This window comes from Dendrobates tinctorius, unplaced genomic scaffold, assembly GCF_039654945.1.
Source record: "Dendrobates tinctorius isolate UK_male_01 unplaced genomic scaffold, ASM3965494v1 ptg000158l, whole genome shotgun sequence".
In the NCBI taxonomy this organism is placed as follows: Eukaryota; Metazoa; Chordata; class Amphibia; order Anura; family Dendrobatidae; genus Dendrobates; species Dendrobates tinctorius.
This window is the reverse complement of record NW_027361825.1, coordinates 32,239,573-32,256,923: the sequence shown is the minus strand read 5'-3', so window position 1 is coordinate 32,256,923 and position 17,351 is coordinate 32,239,573. Positions and strand designations below refer to the sequence as shown.

At 47.6% G+C, this 17,351-nt stretch overlaps 1 protein-coding gene across 1 annotated transcript in view; it reads right to left on the bottom strand.

The window, feature by feature from the left end:
- The window catches only part of LOC141052045 (cytochrome P450 2A3-like), a 109,757-nt gene extending 95,521 nt beyond the window's left edge, over positions 1-14,236 (bottom strand). Inside the window, exon 1 of the mRNA XM_073549224.1 lies at positions 13,969-14,236. Within this exon, the coding sequence (XP_073405325.1) occupies positions 13,969-14,151 (183 nt within the window). The 5' untranslated portion in view covers positions 14,152-14,236. The remainder of the gene's footprint in view (positions 1-13,968) is intronic.
- Between the last annotated feature and the right edge of the window lie 3,115 nt (positions 14,237-17,351).

Genomic DNA, 17,351 nt, shown 5'->3' with positions numbered 1-17,351 from the left:
GTCACAGGCAGCTGTGCCATCGAGCGTGTCACATAGCGCTCAGATATCAGTGGGCCGCACACAATCCACAAGTGTCCAGTGTCCAAAAGTGTACGCAGAGATTCAAAATCTCCATTATCCTCTCGTCACTTTGGTCACAGGCAGCTGTGCCATCGAGCGTGTCACATAGCACTCAGATATCAGTGGGCCGCACACAATCCACAAGTGTCCACTGTCCAAAAGTGTACGCAGAGATTCAAAATCTCCATTATCCTCTCGTCACTTTGGTCACAGGCAGCTGTGCCATCGAGCGTGTCACATAGCGCTCAGATATCAGTGGGCCTCACACAATCCACAAGTGTCCACTGTCCACAAGTGTACGCAGAGATTCAAAATCTCCATTATCCTCTCGTCACTTTGGTCACAGGCAGCTGTGCCATCGAGCGTGTCACATAGCGCTCAGATATCAGTGGGCCTCACACAATCCACAAGTGTCCACTGTCCACAAGTGTACGCAGAGATTCAAAATCTCCATTATCCTCTCGTCACTTTGGTCACAGGCAGCTGTGCCATCGAGCGTGTCACATAGCGCTCAGATATCAGTGGGCCGCACACAATCCACAAGTGTCCAGTGTCCAAAAGTGTACGCAGAGATTCAAAATCTCCATTATCCTCTCGTCACTTTGGTCACAGGCAGCTGTGCCATCGAGCGTGTCACATAGCGCTCAGATATCAGTGGGCCGCACACAATCCACAAGTGTCCAGTGTCCAAAAGTGTACGCAGAGATTCAAAATCTCCATTATCCTCTCGTCACTTTGGTCACAGGCAGCTGTGCCATCGAGCGTGTCACATAGCGCTCAGATATCAGTGGGCCTCACACAATCCACAAGTGTCCACTGTCCACAAGTGTGTGCAGAAATTCTAAAACTCCCCTGTCCTATAGACACCTTGTACCTTGTTTTACATTACTATATAGTTTGTTGGATTTTGTCTACATTTCTACCAAAAATGAGGAAGGCTGGTGGAAGAGGCCGTGGAATTGGGCGGGGGTTGGCAGCTGGTAATGATGGAGTTGGTGGTGGATCTGATGGTAGTGGCAAGAGCAAAATAGGACCGAATGCAGGAGGTGCTGACCCTGCGTCATCGTCTGGCTACATAAGGCCTCGAACGCTTAGTTTTCTAGGAGTTGGCAAACCGCTTTTAAAGGCAGAGCATCAGGAAAAAGTTTTGTCTTACATTGCTGACTCAGCCTCCAGCTCTATCGCCTCCTCTTCTTCAGTTGTAAAAAGTAAAAGCACTGAGTCGTCATTGGAGGCTCATGTTCATGAACCACACCTTTCCTTGTGTCCTTCACCCCAACCAAGATTGAAGGATGACGCAGGCCATACTACTGATTACTCCATGGAGCTGTTTTCACATACCATGCCTGGATTATCAAGTCAAATGGTGAATTACCCAGGCCAAGATGAATCTGACATGGAGTGCACTGATGCACAGCCGCTGATGGATGATTCTGCTGGTACATTCACTCAGAGCACTACATTGTCCTCGCAGTGTACAGAGCCAGATTTTGACCCTGATGAGACTCAGGTGCCCCTTCCCGCACACTATACCACCATACATGGTGACACAGAGAAAGGTGCACATGACATAGAAGAGGAGGTGATGGATGACCCAGTTGTTGACCCAGATTGGCATCCATTGGGGGAAGAGGGTGCTGCTTCCAATAGCTCAGATGAGGAGCATCCACAGCAGACATCGACATCGCAACAGCTGTTATCTGGCAGGCCCGGAGCACTCCAAAGACAGGTTCCAAACATCAAAAGAGTTGCTGGACAGCTTGTCCAGAGGGTCAAAAGATCACAGCGTGCTAGGCCGCAAAATGTCTGCCAAAGTAGGAAGAGTGCAGTGTGGCACTTTTTTGAACAAAATCCTCATTATCAGGCCAATGTTATCTGTAAGAAGTGCGCAAAGACCTTTAGCCGAGGGAAAAATCTGAAAAATTTGAATACCAGTTGCATGCTTAGACATTTAACCAGCATGCACTTGCAAGCGTGGACACAACACCAAACCTCAAGTGCCACATGTGCAACTGATCACAACGAAGTTAGTCAGCAACGCTACATTGTTTCCCCCACTGTAAGCCCACCGGTTAGCACAGCAGCAAATGTTGAGGTGTCGTTGCAAGGCCACAGCAGTCAGGGAATCCCACTGTTATATCAACGAAAGACTGATTCTAGGCCATCAGAGAGAACACCAACTCCATCACCATCATCAACCCTCTCTCAGTCCGCCCTGTCCACCGCTACTTCCACCATATGCAGCTCTCAAGTCCAGCTCACCATCCCAGACACTATGAGTAGGTCAAGAAAGTACTCAGTCTCTCATCCGCGTACACTGGGTTTGAACGCCCACATTGCCAAACTAATCTCGTTTGAGATGATGCCCTTTCGGTTGGTGGAAAGCACAGCTTTCCGCGAACTCATGGCCTATGCAGTACCACGCTATGACCTACCCAGTTGCCACTTCTTCTCTCGCAAAGCCATCCCAGCCCTCCACCATCATGTGAAAGACCGCATTGTCCATGCACTCAAGCAGTCAGTGAGCGGAAAGGTGCACCTCACAACTGATGCATGGTCCAGTCGGCATGGCCAGGGCCGTTACGTGTCCATCACTGCGCACTGGGTTAATGTGGTGGATGCAGGGTCCACAGGGGACAGCGGTGGTGGGACAGTGCTGCCTAGCCCACGGTATAGGAAACAGTTGGCTGTAGGCGTTCGACCCTCCTCCTCCTCCTCCTCCTCCTCCAGAAGCGAAAGCTCGTCCACAGAGCGCAGTCGTACGAGCACTCCATCTGCAGCTGCCACTGTTGCACACGATGTGTCCCCCTATCGAGCAGCTAGTGGAAAGCGTCAGCAGGCTGTGTTGCAGATGATGTGTTTGGGCGACAGACACACCGCCGAGGTGCTGGCTGAGTACTTGAAGCGACAAACTGAGTCATGGCTGGGCAGTGTACATCTTGAGGCAGGCAAGGTAGTTAGTGATAACGGCCGTAATTTTGTGGCAGCCATAGCCCTTTCAAAACTCAGCTACATACCTTGCTTGGCTCACACCTTGAACCTGGTGGTGCAGTGCTTCCTCAAAAATTATCTGGAGTTAACAGCCCTGCTCTAGAAGGTGCGAAGGCTGTGCGCGCACATCCGCCGGTCGCCTGTACACTCCGTTCGTATGCAGAAGCTGCAGCGATTGCTCCACCTTCCCAACCACCGCCTCATTATCGACATTGCAACAAGGTGGAACTCCACCCTGCACATGGTGGAGCGGCTGTGCGAGCAGAGGCAGGCCATAATGCATTTGTGGGAGGATACACGGCCAGGCACTTTGAGAGCAGACATGGAGTTGACAGGCGTGCAGTGGTCGAAGCTGAAAGACCTTTGTAAAGTCCTTCAGTGTTTTGAGGAATGCACACGGCTGGTAAGCGCAGACGACGCCATCCTAAGCATGAGCATCCGACTTATGCGTCTGCTCATGCAAACTTTGACGCACCTTAAGGAGCAGGCGTCTGCAGCCAATGTTGATGAGGAGGAAGAGGAGGAGGGAATCCTTGATGACATTCAGCCATTGTCTGCTCAGGGACCTCTCCTGGACGAGGTGGAGGAAGAAGAGGAGGAGGAGGAGGAGGATGATGGGGATGATTACTTAGGGGAGGAGGATGCATCTCGTGGGGCAAGTGAAAATGTTGGCGTGCCAAGGTCTGGTACAGGGTTTGTGCATGACTGGAGGGATGTGGATTTGCCAGAAAGTGCTCTTCCACCCAGCACATCATTGACACCTGGAGCATTGGCCCACATGTCAGATTATGCCTTGTGGATCCTAAAAAGGGACCCCCGCATTGCCAAAATGATGAACGATGACGACTACTGGTTGGCCAGCATCCTGGATCCACGCTATAAAGGCAAATTACAAAACATCATGCCACAGGAGAACCTTGACCTAATATTGGCTAATAAACAAGCAACTCTGGTAAATCGGTTGCTTGAGGCATTCCCAGCACACAGCAGCGGTGATGGTTCTCACACGAGCCGTACGGGCCGGGGGCAGCTTGGCAGAGGTGTTCGTGGTGCACACAGCAGAAGTGGCGTTGGAGACAGGGGTTTCATGACAATGTTGTGGACTGATTTTTCAAATACCGCTCACACAACTGGTAATACTGCATCAATGGAAAGTGACAGGAGACAGCAGTTGTCAACTATGGTTACAAACTACTTTTCCTCCCATATCGATGTTCTCCCACACAGGTCATTCCCCTATGACTATTGGGCCGCTAAACTGGACACCTGGCCTGAATTGGCCCAATATGCCTTACAGGAGCTCGCTTGCCCAGCTGCAAGTGTGCTATCGGAAAGAGTCTTCAGTGCAGCTGGATCAATCCTGACAGAAAAAAGGACCCGTCTGTCAACCCAAAATGTGGATGATCTAACCTTCATTAAAATGAACCACGCATGGGTTTCCAAGGATTTTGTCCCACCTTCCCCTGATGACACATAGGGTGACAGAAAAATGGCTTGCTTTGGTCCACCTCTTCCTGGTACTTCACCTATTTCGCCTTTTGCATCAGCTGAATGTCCAACATCAACATATGCCACTTTCTAAAACACCCTAACTGTGCTGCCTCCCCCCCCCCATGGCCGGGGTCACCACCTACCGCACGACACCGTGCGAGTGCCGTTGCCCTGGACAGGTGGGTAGGCCGACTCTTGGGCGCGGGCACTGGCACAGGGTCCCTCATAGTGCAATCAAGTGTCTCTGACGGTGGTGGTGCACACCCGCCGTCAGACACACCGCTGTATTATGAGGGGCCCAGTGCCAGTACCGACGCCCACGAGTGGGCCCCCCTTGCTTGGCCAGGGCCCCAGCATTTGCAATCTTTACCTCTCCCTGCTCCTCCGCTGTGTAATTTGGGCCGTCAAATCCATACTGTGCCTGACACCGTCTGAGCCTGCCTCCTGAGACATATATTTTGAATGTGTACGCTATCCATACATGTTATCCAGGGATACGGTACCCTTTCTAACCTTTGTGCAATGACGTGCAGTCCATACTGGGCCTAACACCGTCTGAGCCTGCCTCATGCTGTATAGCCATATATTTTGAATGTGTACGCTATCCATACATGTTATCCGGGGATACGGTACCCTTTCTAACCTTTGTGCAATGACATGCAATCCATACTGGGCCTAACACCGTCTGAGCCTGCCTCATGCTGTATAGACATATATTTTGAATGTGTACGCTATCCATACATGTTATCCGGGGATACGGTACCCCTTCTAACCTTTGTGCAATGACGTGCAATCCATACTGGGCCTAACACCGTCTGAGCCTGCCTCATGCTGTATAGACATATATTTTGAATGTGTACGCTATCCATACATGTTATCCGGGGATACGGTACCCCTTCTAACCTTTGTGCAATGACGTGCAATCCATACTGGGCCTAACACCGTCTGAGCCTGCCTCATGCTGTATAGACATATATTTTGAATGTGTACGCTATCCATACATGTTATCCGGGGATACGGTACCCCTTCTAACCTTTGTGCAATGACGTGCAATCCATACTGGGCCTAACACCGTCTGAGCCTGCCTCATGCTGTATAGACATATATTTTGAATGTGTACGCTATCCATACATGTTATCCGGGGATACAGTACCCTTTCTAACCTTTGTGCAATGACGTGCAATCCATACTGGGCCTAACACCGTCTGAGCCTGCCTCATGCTGTATAGACATATATTTTGAATGTGTACGCTATCCATACATGTTATCCGGGGATACGGTACCCCTTCTAACCTTTGTGCAATGACGTGCAATCCATACTGGGCCTAACACCGTCTGAGCCTGCCTCATGCTGTATAGACATATATTTTGAATGTGTACGCTATCCATACATGTTATCCGGGGATACGGTACCCTTTCTAACCTTTGTGCAATGACGTGCAATCCATACTGGGCCTAACACCGTCTGAGCCTGCCTCATGCTGTATAGACATATATTTTGAATGTGTACGCTATCCATACATATTATCCGGGGATAAGGTACCCTTTCTAACCTTTGTGCAATCACGTGCAATCCATACTGGGCCTAACACCGTCTGAGCCTGCCTCATGCTGTATAGACATATATTTTGAATGTGTACGCTATCCATACATGTTATCCGGGGATACGGTACCCTTTCTAACCTTTGTGCAATGACGTGCAATCCATACTGGGCCTAACACCGTCTGAGCCTGCCTCATGCTGTATAGACATATATTTTGAATGTGTACGCTATCCATACATGTTATCCAGGGATACGGTACCCTTTCTAACCTTTGTGCAATCACGTGCAATCCATACTGGGCCTAACACCGTCTGAGCCTGCCTCATGCTGTATAGACATATATTTTGAATGTGTACGCTATCCATACATGTTATCCGGGGATACGGTACCCTTTCTAACCTTTGTGCAATGACGTGCAATCCATACTGGGCCTAACACCGTCTGAGCCTGCCTCATGCTGTATAGACATATATTTTGAATGTGTACGCTATCCATACATGTTATCCAGGGATACGGTACCCTTTCTAACCTTTGTGCAATCACGTGCAATCCATACAGGGCCTAACACCGTCTGAGCCTGCCTCATGCTGTATAGACATATATTTTGAATGTGTACGCTATCCATACATGTTATCCGGGGATACGGTACCCCTTCTAACCTTTGTGCAATGACATGCAACCCATACTGGGCCTAACACCGCCTGAGCCTGCCTCATGCTGTATAGACATATATTTTGAATGTGTACGCTATCCATACATGTTATCCGGGGATACGGTACCCTTTCTAACCTTTGTGCAATGACGTGCAATCCATACTGGGCCTAACACCGTCTGAGCCTGCCTCATGCTGTATAGACATATATTTTGAATGTGTACGCTATCCATACATGTTATCCAGGGATACGGTACCCTTTCTAACCTTTGTGCAATCACATGCAATCCATACTGGGCGTGAGAACGGCTGGCGAGCTGTTAAGCAAGCTACAGCACCTGTCCAGACAAGTACAGGGATTCCCTAGCGAGGAGACTTATTTGATTGTTTTCAATGTTGGGACAGCAATTTTTGGGGAGCACTATACTCTGGAGAATGATAGATGGGGCCCACCATACACTGGAACATTCCAAAGGTGGACATCAGACACTGGAGCAGCATTTACAGGGCCCATTATACACTAGAGCATTAGAAATGGGGCCCATTATGTTTGGAGCATTATTTGGGCCCATAAGACAGTGGAGCTTCATCCATGGGGACCAACATATACTGTAGTATTATGTGGAGCTCATCATATACTGTTTCAAACATTATATGGGACCAATGATTTTGTATGGAGAAATAGATGGGCCTCGTCATGAGATGTAAAAAGTGAGGTATTTTTCATTGTACTATACTGCTATTTCTCTGCCGTATCGGAGCATGATGAGTTGTGGTATGTGTTAAAGGGGCGCTCTTTCGCCCAGGGCACATGAAAACCTGCAGCCAGCCCTCCCCCCCCACAACTCTAGCCAAATAACCCCCATTTTTCAGTGCGTAACTTGTATTATGAAGTTAATTAAGGTTGACAAGCTTAAGTAAGAAGAATTGATGCTTTTGGCATTCAAATGGGCACTGTAGGTGTGTTTCCTGTCCTCCTCTCACTGCCGACTTTTATTCCCCATTGACTTACATTGGGTTTCGTGTTTCGGGACGACCCCGACTTTTCCCTATAATCGGACGATCTTGCTCGACCCGACTTTTGGAAAAGTCGGGTTTCACGAAACGAAACGCGACCCTAAAAAACCAAAAGTCGCTCAACTCTAGTTAGGGCGCAATGTGCCTTAGAAGCCACCCTCCTTTTGTCTAAGAAAACAGTACTTATGTACACTAACTTAGCATTAATCCTTCATAAAACAAGCTAAATACACAATCGTGATGAATAAAAAAAGAAAATACTAACCTTTCAATTTGTGTTGAAATCAGGCGCAATGTGCCTGAGAAGCCAAAGTGTTGATATCTGCTCACTAGAAGGTCTGCTGAGTCACTGTGATATCAGGTTTCACAGAGCCTGTAGAGTCAGGAGATAACTAGGAGGGGTGGGGTTTTCTGATAAATGGGCAAGGAGAGAGAAGTGAAACTAATTACTGTGTGCCTGCCAGATCTATTGCGCCTGAAGGAGGGTTAAGACTGGTGATATGGTGTGGTTATCATCCAAAAATATTGCTATGAAGGTGGCTTCTCCTAAGTTTAAGCCTAGATTTATTGGACCTTACAAGATTTTGGAGATTATTAATCCGGTCTCTTTTCGTTTGGCTCTTCCTGTCACATTTAAAATCCATAATGTGTTCCATAAGTCCTTGTTGAAGAGGTTTGTTGAACCAGTTGTTCCTGGGGTGGCACCTCCAGACCCTGTATTGGTTGAAGGTAACATGGAATATGAGGTAGAGAAAATACTGGACTCCCGTCTGGCTAGACAGAGACTCCAGTATTTGGTTAAGTGGAAGAGTTTTGGTCAGGAGGATAATTCCTGGGTCTCTGCCTCTGATATTCATGTCAAAAGATTGGTGCTTGCCTTTCATCGGGCTCACCCTGATCACCCTGGTGGCGTGGTTGAGGCTTCGGTGACCCCTCCTCAAGGGGGAGGTACTGTTGTGAGTTCATTTTCCCCTTCGTCACTGAGGTCTGGTGAACTCCCTATTCTGGTAAAGGAAGGTAATGAGCCTGATTATCAGGCACCTGAGCCTAATGAGGAGGACTGGCTGAGTGGAGTCACTGACTGGATATAAGGCTGCCGACGCCCTTCTGCCCTGCGGGTGATTTCTTTGTGGACTTCTAGGACACTAGTCTGATTCCTGCTTCCCTAAAGCTAAGTTTTCTGCTTTGCCTGTTTGCATTTATGTTTTGTTTTTGTTTTCCTTGCTTTTCTGGATTCTGCCATTCCCTGCTGGGATGAGCTGAATCTCCTTTTGCCGGTTGCTCTGTCTTCAGAATATTCCTGAGTACTGACATAGCTTTTTTGAAGCCTAGCGTCTTCAGGGCCTTTTTCACTGTCAGTCTGTTGGCTCTTATTTTCATAGGGTTTTTCACGGATTGCAGACAGCAGCCTTCCTGTCCTTTCCTATCTAGGTAGTTTGGGCCCCGTCTTTGCTCAGTCTATCTTTCTGTCTGTGTTGGTGTTTTCATCTTGCTTCACCGTCATTATATGTTCGGGGCTGCCTATTGCTTTGGGGTCTGCTCTGGGGCAGTTTAGATTTCCTCTTTCTTTCTTTAGGCCTATTTATTTCTCCGGCTGTGATCGAGGGGTCTAGGGCATCGTAGGAACCCCCCACGGCTACTGCTAGTTGTTGTGATAGGATCAGGGGTCTGCAATCCGATAGCTGCCAACCTCTCTGGTTTTCTGGACTTAGCTAGCATTTCTGTTTTTGCCTCCTACGGTGACTCAATCATAACAGCAGTGTGAGAATTCCCTATGTGATGACAACCTGAAAGTCTACAACAGGGCACTTGATCATATAATAATAGAACCCATTGGCTCTTTTGGTTTCAAAAATTTTTCCTTCAACTAGAATGTGGGTCCACAGAAAAGCATTTTTCCCATTACTAAGGAGTGGGTCTCATACACTGGTAAAGTGTATGCACTATGTGCAAGGGATATAAAAAATTAGCAGGCACTCCTATACCCCTTTGAAGAGATGTAGTGGAGGGACTCACAAAACATTTTTTCCCATTCTTAAGGTGTGGGTATAATAGACTGGCAATGCCCATGCACTGAGTGCATGGGTTGAAAAACATTTATCCATGGGAAGTTTACATATACATAAAATAATGTTCAAGGTAGGCCTCTAAAAGTTGTCAATGCGGGCATCATAAGCACCCATAAAAGTTTCTAGCAAAGGTAGCATGATCACCCTGTTTATATGTTCGTGAACGAGGAGGATGACACAAAAAAGATGAAATCTTGAAGTGTATACCAATGTTTTGGTGGAAAGTGGTGCATGCGAATAGACCAGAAAAATTGACAAAAAAAACTTGACTTTAGTTTATATTCCACTGCTGTCATCTGGTCGTGTACAGAAGTCTGGCCCAATCTAGCAAATGTTCATTTTAATACAAGTCAGCCTGTCAGCATTTTCAGTTGACAGGTAGATGCTCCTATTGGTTAAAATATCCTCAGCGACACTAAAAACCCACTCTGACAAAACGCTATTGGTAGGGCAGGCCAGGACCTACAAGTGTGGCGCCCCTGAGGGTTCAGTCGCCACAGAGGTACTGCACTTCCTCCTGAGGTGTGGTACCCCACCATTCAGGTAAGGTGGAGACACATGACCACACTCCAACACCTGCATCCCACACAGCATAGTAGTGTAGCAAAGCACTTTTGGTGGCTCCCTGCTTGGAACACAAAGAGTGCTGGGAGGTGGGTGGAGCTTAGTTGCACAAGAGAGTGGGAGATGATTAGGACTAGGTCAGTCTGTGAGAGGAGATCCCCTGAGTGGGATGGATGGAAGGAGGTGCTGCAGCAGTCTCCTGTGACCTGGAGCTGCTGGCACGGGAAAGAGATATAGAAAGCCTGATTCTCCAAAAGGAAGATAGTTTGGTGCGGAACGTAAGGAGAAGAAGAGAACTAAGGACTAGGGTCTGAGTGGAACCCTTCGTCAAGCTTTAAGCACATGGCCGGGGTCCGGTCCCCGAGGTTGTATGGATACTAATGGTCCTGCAGCAGACACCGGAGGAATAGAAGTTGTCACCACTTTATTCCCACACAAGACTTGGGGGCACAACAGCAACGTGAGTGAGCCGGGACTTGGTAGCAAGGAGTCCCCAAAGCAGGCTACAGCTGTCTGCCGTACAAGTAGAGTTCAAAGGAACATCTTAAAGGAGGAACTTGGGTTTAACACACAACCACAAGTACTTCATTACAAGCGCTAGAAAGGAGACGTTCAGGAAAGGCATATGTTGGCGAAGTGTTGGAATGGAGAACTTCATTTTGCCTGGAGGTTGGCTGAGCCCCTGACCTGGAGGACACAGCACCGAGGCGGGCACCTGTATGCACAACAGACTGTGAGTAAAGATTTGGAACTACATGCCCTGGTGTCCTCCGCTTATTCCTGCGCCAACCCACTCAGCACTGCTACTTCTCTGAGCTTAACACTGCACCATTACGCTCTCCTCACTATCTCTCCATCTACACTGCCCTGGGACTACAGCCCTACCTGTGGAGAGCTACACCATCATTGCTGCACCACACCATCTGTCCCAGATAAGCAACCCTGCAGCGCTGGTCAAACTGACCAGTAACCACAGGTGGCGTCACGAATCATCTCAATAGCTTTATCCCCATTACTCTACCCCTTTTACATGGACGCCCAGGGCCACGGACCGGGCCACTGCCGCTGTGACATCTCCCATAGAACTCCACGGGCCCGGTAACGAGTACCCCATGGCCCTGGCGGGCGACCCACAAGTCATAGAGAAACAGATAATGCCACATGTCTAGCTTGGATACCTAATAGTTGTAAGGATAGAGGAATCACGCAGGAGGCTGGTAGGGACTTCAATGAACTCCTTCAGCATCTTCCAAAACTTTTCCCTCCTTGTTAGACTACCCCACACATCAGGGTCCGGGTGCTGAAAGGTCGGAGAAAACTGTCCCAGACCTTTGAGAGTGTTCGCCTGTCTTTGCTGCATCTGGTGTGTGTCTCCCTAGTCTCCACTTCTTAGTTATCCAAGGAATTGTGACCTTTACTGCCAGCATTGTCAGATGGGAATTTTTTTAATAATTCTTCAACTAGGTCCTTCTGGTACTGCAACATTTTATTAGACCTCTCCACCATGGGAAGGAGAGATGAAAAGTTCTCTTTGTAGCATGGGTTGAGAAGGATGACCAACAAGTAATTAGTGTTGGCCAAAATGCGAACAACACGGGAGTCATGGGAAAGGCAGTGCAACAAACTCAGAAATGTGTGACAGACAGCCAACAGAAGACTTCCCTGTCCCCACCAAGAGGGCAACTATCTATTTTGTCATACTCATTCTCCTCATCAACCCCCTCTCCTCTTCGTCTTCAGGCCATCCACACAGGACAGATGGGATGAAGGTGGTGTGGGTACTACCGTTTGTAGCGCAGGCAACCAGCACCTGTTCCTCCTCCTCCGCATTATCACCCAATCCACATTGAGAAGAGGAGATGAAGATGGGCTGTGTAGCATCACCAAGGCTAGTTTCTTGCTCCATCTCAACTTCCTTTGGCTGCAAAGACTCCTCCTTAATTGTGGGATGGTGATGCTGATTATGGTGTCATCGCCGCTCACCATCTTGGTCGAGTCCTCAAAGTTTTGGAGTATTGCACAGATGTCAAACATCTATGCCCACTGATCAGCTCTTATGTGCAGAGGCTGCAGCACTGCCAGTGCAGTGGCAGCTACTGCTGACTTGCAGAAATGGACACACAGGTGGCATACTTTCACATGTAGCTTAGGAAGATCTTGGTAGGTTTTGAGAAACTACTGAACCACTAAGTTGAGCATGTGGGCCAGGCATGGTACATGTGCGCTGCTGCCAAGCTTCAGAGCTGCCATCAGGTCACAAGACAAGACACACATGACAGTGCCTGGCTGTAGATTCAGGGGCAAGAGCCACAGATCAGTCTGGTCTGTTACACCTTTCAACATCTCCGCGGCGGTGTGTGGTTTGTCACCAAAGCAGATTAGTTTCAGCAGACCTTGTTGCCGCTTGGCTAAGGCAGTGCTGCTGTGTTTCCAGCTTGCGATTGATGTTGACATTTGTGAGATAGAGGGTGAGGATGAGGTGCAGGAACTGCTGCAGAAGGTGGGACAACCTTGTTTGAATCAGGGCCCACAATGCTCGGTGTCGGTAGCACGAGTTTTGTAACAGGGTCCGGCTAGGTCCCGGATTCCACAATGTTCACCCTGTGTCAATGGTCAATGTAGCAGTCTAAGTGTCAGTGGTTAAGTGGACCTTTCCAGTCACAGCATTGGTCAGTACGCGGCTGATGTTATGGGACATGTGTTTGTGTAAGGCGGGGACGGCATACCAGGAGAAATAGGGTTGGCTGGGTCCCATGTGCCAAGGGACAACCCCTGTGGTGATATTTAGTCTCCACAAGCCTAAATGGCAACACTTCCAGGGCAAGCAGTCTGGAAATGTGGCCATTTAGTATTGTAGTCTGTGGGTGGGTGGCTGCGTATTTACGTTTGTGTTCTAAAGACTGGGGTAGGGACAACTGAATGCTCCACTGGGACAAGGACTTGGACGGTTGCTGATGATGGTTGCAAGTGTGCAACAACAGTTGCAGAGTGGGAGTCATTTTCACCTTCATCATGGACAGGGGATGGGCGTTACCATAGAACAGGGTTAGAGGCAGTGGTGTCACCCGCAGACACTGTTTCTGGACCCTGGCGTTCAGACCAAGTAGTCGGGTGCATTTCTTGCATTTGCCTGAGCACATTCATCATTACTAGTATATTGTTGATAAATATGTTGTCAATAAAAAAAAAATTGATTCACTCTTTATAACAACTTTACAAAGGAGTAGGGTGCATTCTTTATGTTGAATGGCAATTTAAATATTATTATTAGAAAGGGTCTTCAATCACATTTAAAGTAGTCAAACAAAAAATGATATACCCAAAGAAATTGGATGCTAGATCAGCATTTAAGGGCAAGATATTTTTTTCTTATACTAAATGGTACTGGGGGGGTCATAATTAATCTATCAATTAATGATGCATAATTGATCCAAAAATGTTGAACTTGATAGACCTGTTTTTTTTTTGTCTGTGTAAATATGTTTAAATCTACTCAGCTTTAATTTCCTAATTCTTGGATTCTAGAATAACTCACCATTCATTGTAGATACATAGTCTGTCTGCCACTATATAGACTTACCTTATGTAGTGACTTAAATACTTGTTTGGTGCTGAGTTGAAGAACATTTCCCAGGATGGGCAATGGTGTAGGTCCTGGAGGCAATTTTCTTTTTCTCTTGGCTTTTGTGGATTGTGTTATGCTGAGAAGAATGAAGATCACACAACCTATTAGAAACAGAGTCGTTGCTTCAATGAAATCCATTTTGACAAAGATTTTTTGAATTAAATGTAACACTAGGTGTGTCAAAACTTCTTATAGATGAAATGTCTCATGAGCGAAATATTTGGGATGTTGATACCAAGTTACTCATTAGCCACATAAATGAACTTAGTCCTTTGACTAGGATCCAAGTACATTGCCAAGACTGAGAAGCAAATGGCAGAACTGGGACAGATAGGTGAACTCAGTTCTTTCTGTTCAATCCATTGTCAAGACTGATAAGCAAATCTCAAAATATTTACTCGTTGCACTGTAAATGCAAAGATTAAGAAAAATGTAATTAAAACATCTCAGCCCCCCGTGATATTAATTATGGAGATGTCAGGACTCTGGATTCCCTGTTCATCTTTTGGGCTTTATAGCCCTTTTTCAATATGGCATCTGCTGCCTCGCTTCTGCTCATGTGATCCGCCTTCCCTGCCTTATAACCCAAGTTTGCCTTCCAGTCCATGCTTGTGTATTCTGCTTGAATCCCTGGCTCTGTGCTGCAAGAGACTTCTCCTCTACAGAAGATCCAGTTCAGTCCTTCTAGCAAACCTCTCCAGCTCTCAGTGTTGCATCTGCAACAAACTGTGTGCATGTGTTTCTCCGCATTTGCCTGAAATTGCCCGCTTAGGAAACATAAGCTCGGCCTGCTTCACCTAATTTTGTTTGTCTGCAGTGGAAGTATATTTTACTGTTCTGGCTTTCCTAAGAGGCTCATAGCTTTCACTGTTTTCAGGACTCTTATGCAGAGACTGCCTGCCCTGTTGTGAACTGTGTCTTATTATCAGCATTCTCTAGTGCGTGCCTCTCCTAAGAGACTTTTACTAGCAGCAGTGCTGCATATGTACTACTTCTAGTATCTCCTTGCTTGCTGTTCGTTCTTGAACTGTTGCTCACTTGCGGCACCTGTGTTTATTTGTGTAATACAAACTTGTTACCGTACAGTTGACTCATTTGTCTCACGCCAAGAGGTTCCTGAGTGTTCCACTATAATTGTTAGAGGATGCACAAGCCACATAAGGAATCTGCTGAGATAATGGCTGCTGAGCCTAAATTTGAACAGTTGTTTCCCATGATAAGATCTTTGCAAAAGGATGTGGACAGTCTGCAGAGCAAGTTAGGAGGCTTGGAACGTAATGAGCAGGTGTTTGGACAGACTCTGCAGAAGTACTCAAATGGCCGCTCAGGAAGGCAAATTTAAAAGCATGGAGTCCCATTATGGACAGGCTTTTCAGGACTTAAGTGCTCAGATGATGAAATGAGTGGCCTTACCCCCTGGGCAACCACAGGCAGCCAGTCCACCTAAGCTGACACAATTCCAATACAATGGCGATCGTGAAAAATTTTATGCCGATCGATCAAAGGTGCTAAGCAGCATCATGTTATTGAATCACGAGCACTCGCCTAGGCGAATCCAATGATCAAGTCATGTGATCCACTTCTAAATGTCTTGGGTGATTTTTTTGGCTGCTATGGCATTAATGTTTGATGAACCTAACTGCCGCACCTCTGCTGAGACTGCCTTACTGTCTTTACGCCAGGGTAATGTTTCGTTATTGAATATGCCACTGATTTTAGAAGGTTAGCTATGGACACTAATTGGGATTGTTATGCACAATTGCCTATTTTTAGGAGAGGTCTGTCTAGCGTTATAAAGAGCAGATACTGTCCTGGATGGCTGATAAGGCCTCAACGAAATGTTCTAGCAGCACCCAATCGTCCATGACAAAACAGTCTACTGTCCATACAGAGAACGATGGGTCATCCTATTCTCAACCTGTTCCTAGTTCATCACCTGATCAGGAGTCACAGGAAACATTTGACCCCAACCTTGGTCACTCCGAGGATCTGTTTGATCTATTTCCTTTCATTGCCTCTGGCGTCTCAATGCGCGACGTTGAAGAGGAACGTAAGGAGGTATCGTCTGCTGATGATGATGGCCAAATATTTGAAAACCCCATGGCCAGAAGAAAGCCACTTTCATCCACATGATATTCCGGGTGAAGAGGTGGAGGCTGATGGTGATGACACACAGTTGCCATTTTGCCAGTCACCAATATCAACACGGAAGGAGGATGACACGGACGACGAGGTGGTCGATGATGAGACCACCGATCCGATCTGGACTGTTGGCACGCATAGCCAGCACAGCAGCACAGAGGAAGAAGGTGGATATGTAGCATTAACAAAGGCACCAAGGGCTACTGGTTTGAGCAGAGTGCGAGGTGGGTCAACTGTTGCCAAGAGCAATCCCGCTGTGCCCCAAGTCAAGGCAAGGGTGCATTCAGCCACTGTCTAGAAATTTTTTTCCGATAGTCCTTCTGAACCAAATGTTGTCAACTGTAGCATCTGCCACACAAAGCTGAGCAGAGGCCAGGGCAAAGGCAACCAAAGCACCGCCAGTATGCGGAAACACATGGCAGCCAAGCACCCTAGTCGGTGGGCTGAACAACAGGGTACCAAATCAGTGTCTGCGACTGTGGGTTAAACCACTGCCATGTCGCCTGTGATACGTCCTTTCCAATCAGCTGGCAGGAAGCAGGTGATCATTATACCCCTTGCTCACAAGCTGCGGTTGCACAGACACAGGCCACAACAAGCTCATCCACTTGTTTGTCCCAGGAAAGCATCCAATTGTCCGTTCCCCAGATGTATGAAAGGAGGCATAAATAAAAAAGCCACGCACCCACAAGCACAAATACTGAATGCGCACATTGCCAAGTTGCTAGCCGTGGAGATGTTGCCGTTTAGGCTTGTGGGGACACAGTCTTTCTGTGATCTTTTGGCTGTGGTTACCCCATGATACTCGGTTCCCAGCTGGCACTATTTTTCCCGGTGTACCGTCTCCGCTTGACACCAGGACGTCTTAAACAATCTAAAGCGTGCTCTCACCAATGCCGTAACCAGGAAGGTCCACCTTACTACAGACATGTGGACAAGTACTTGTGGCCAGGGACGATACATCTCTGTCACGGCACACTGGCTCAACCTGGTGGAGGGTGGGACAAAGTCTCAAACTGGACCATCACATATCCTACCCACACCACGAATAGCGGGCCCAATCTCAATCAGGGTTTCCGCCTCATCATATACGTCCAGTCTCCCCTCTTCCTCCTCCTCCTCCGCCTCGTCATCCTGTACTGAATTACCCTCCACATCACTACAGTTGGGAGCTGTGCAGTAGCGCATCGGCAAAG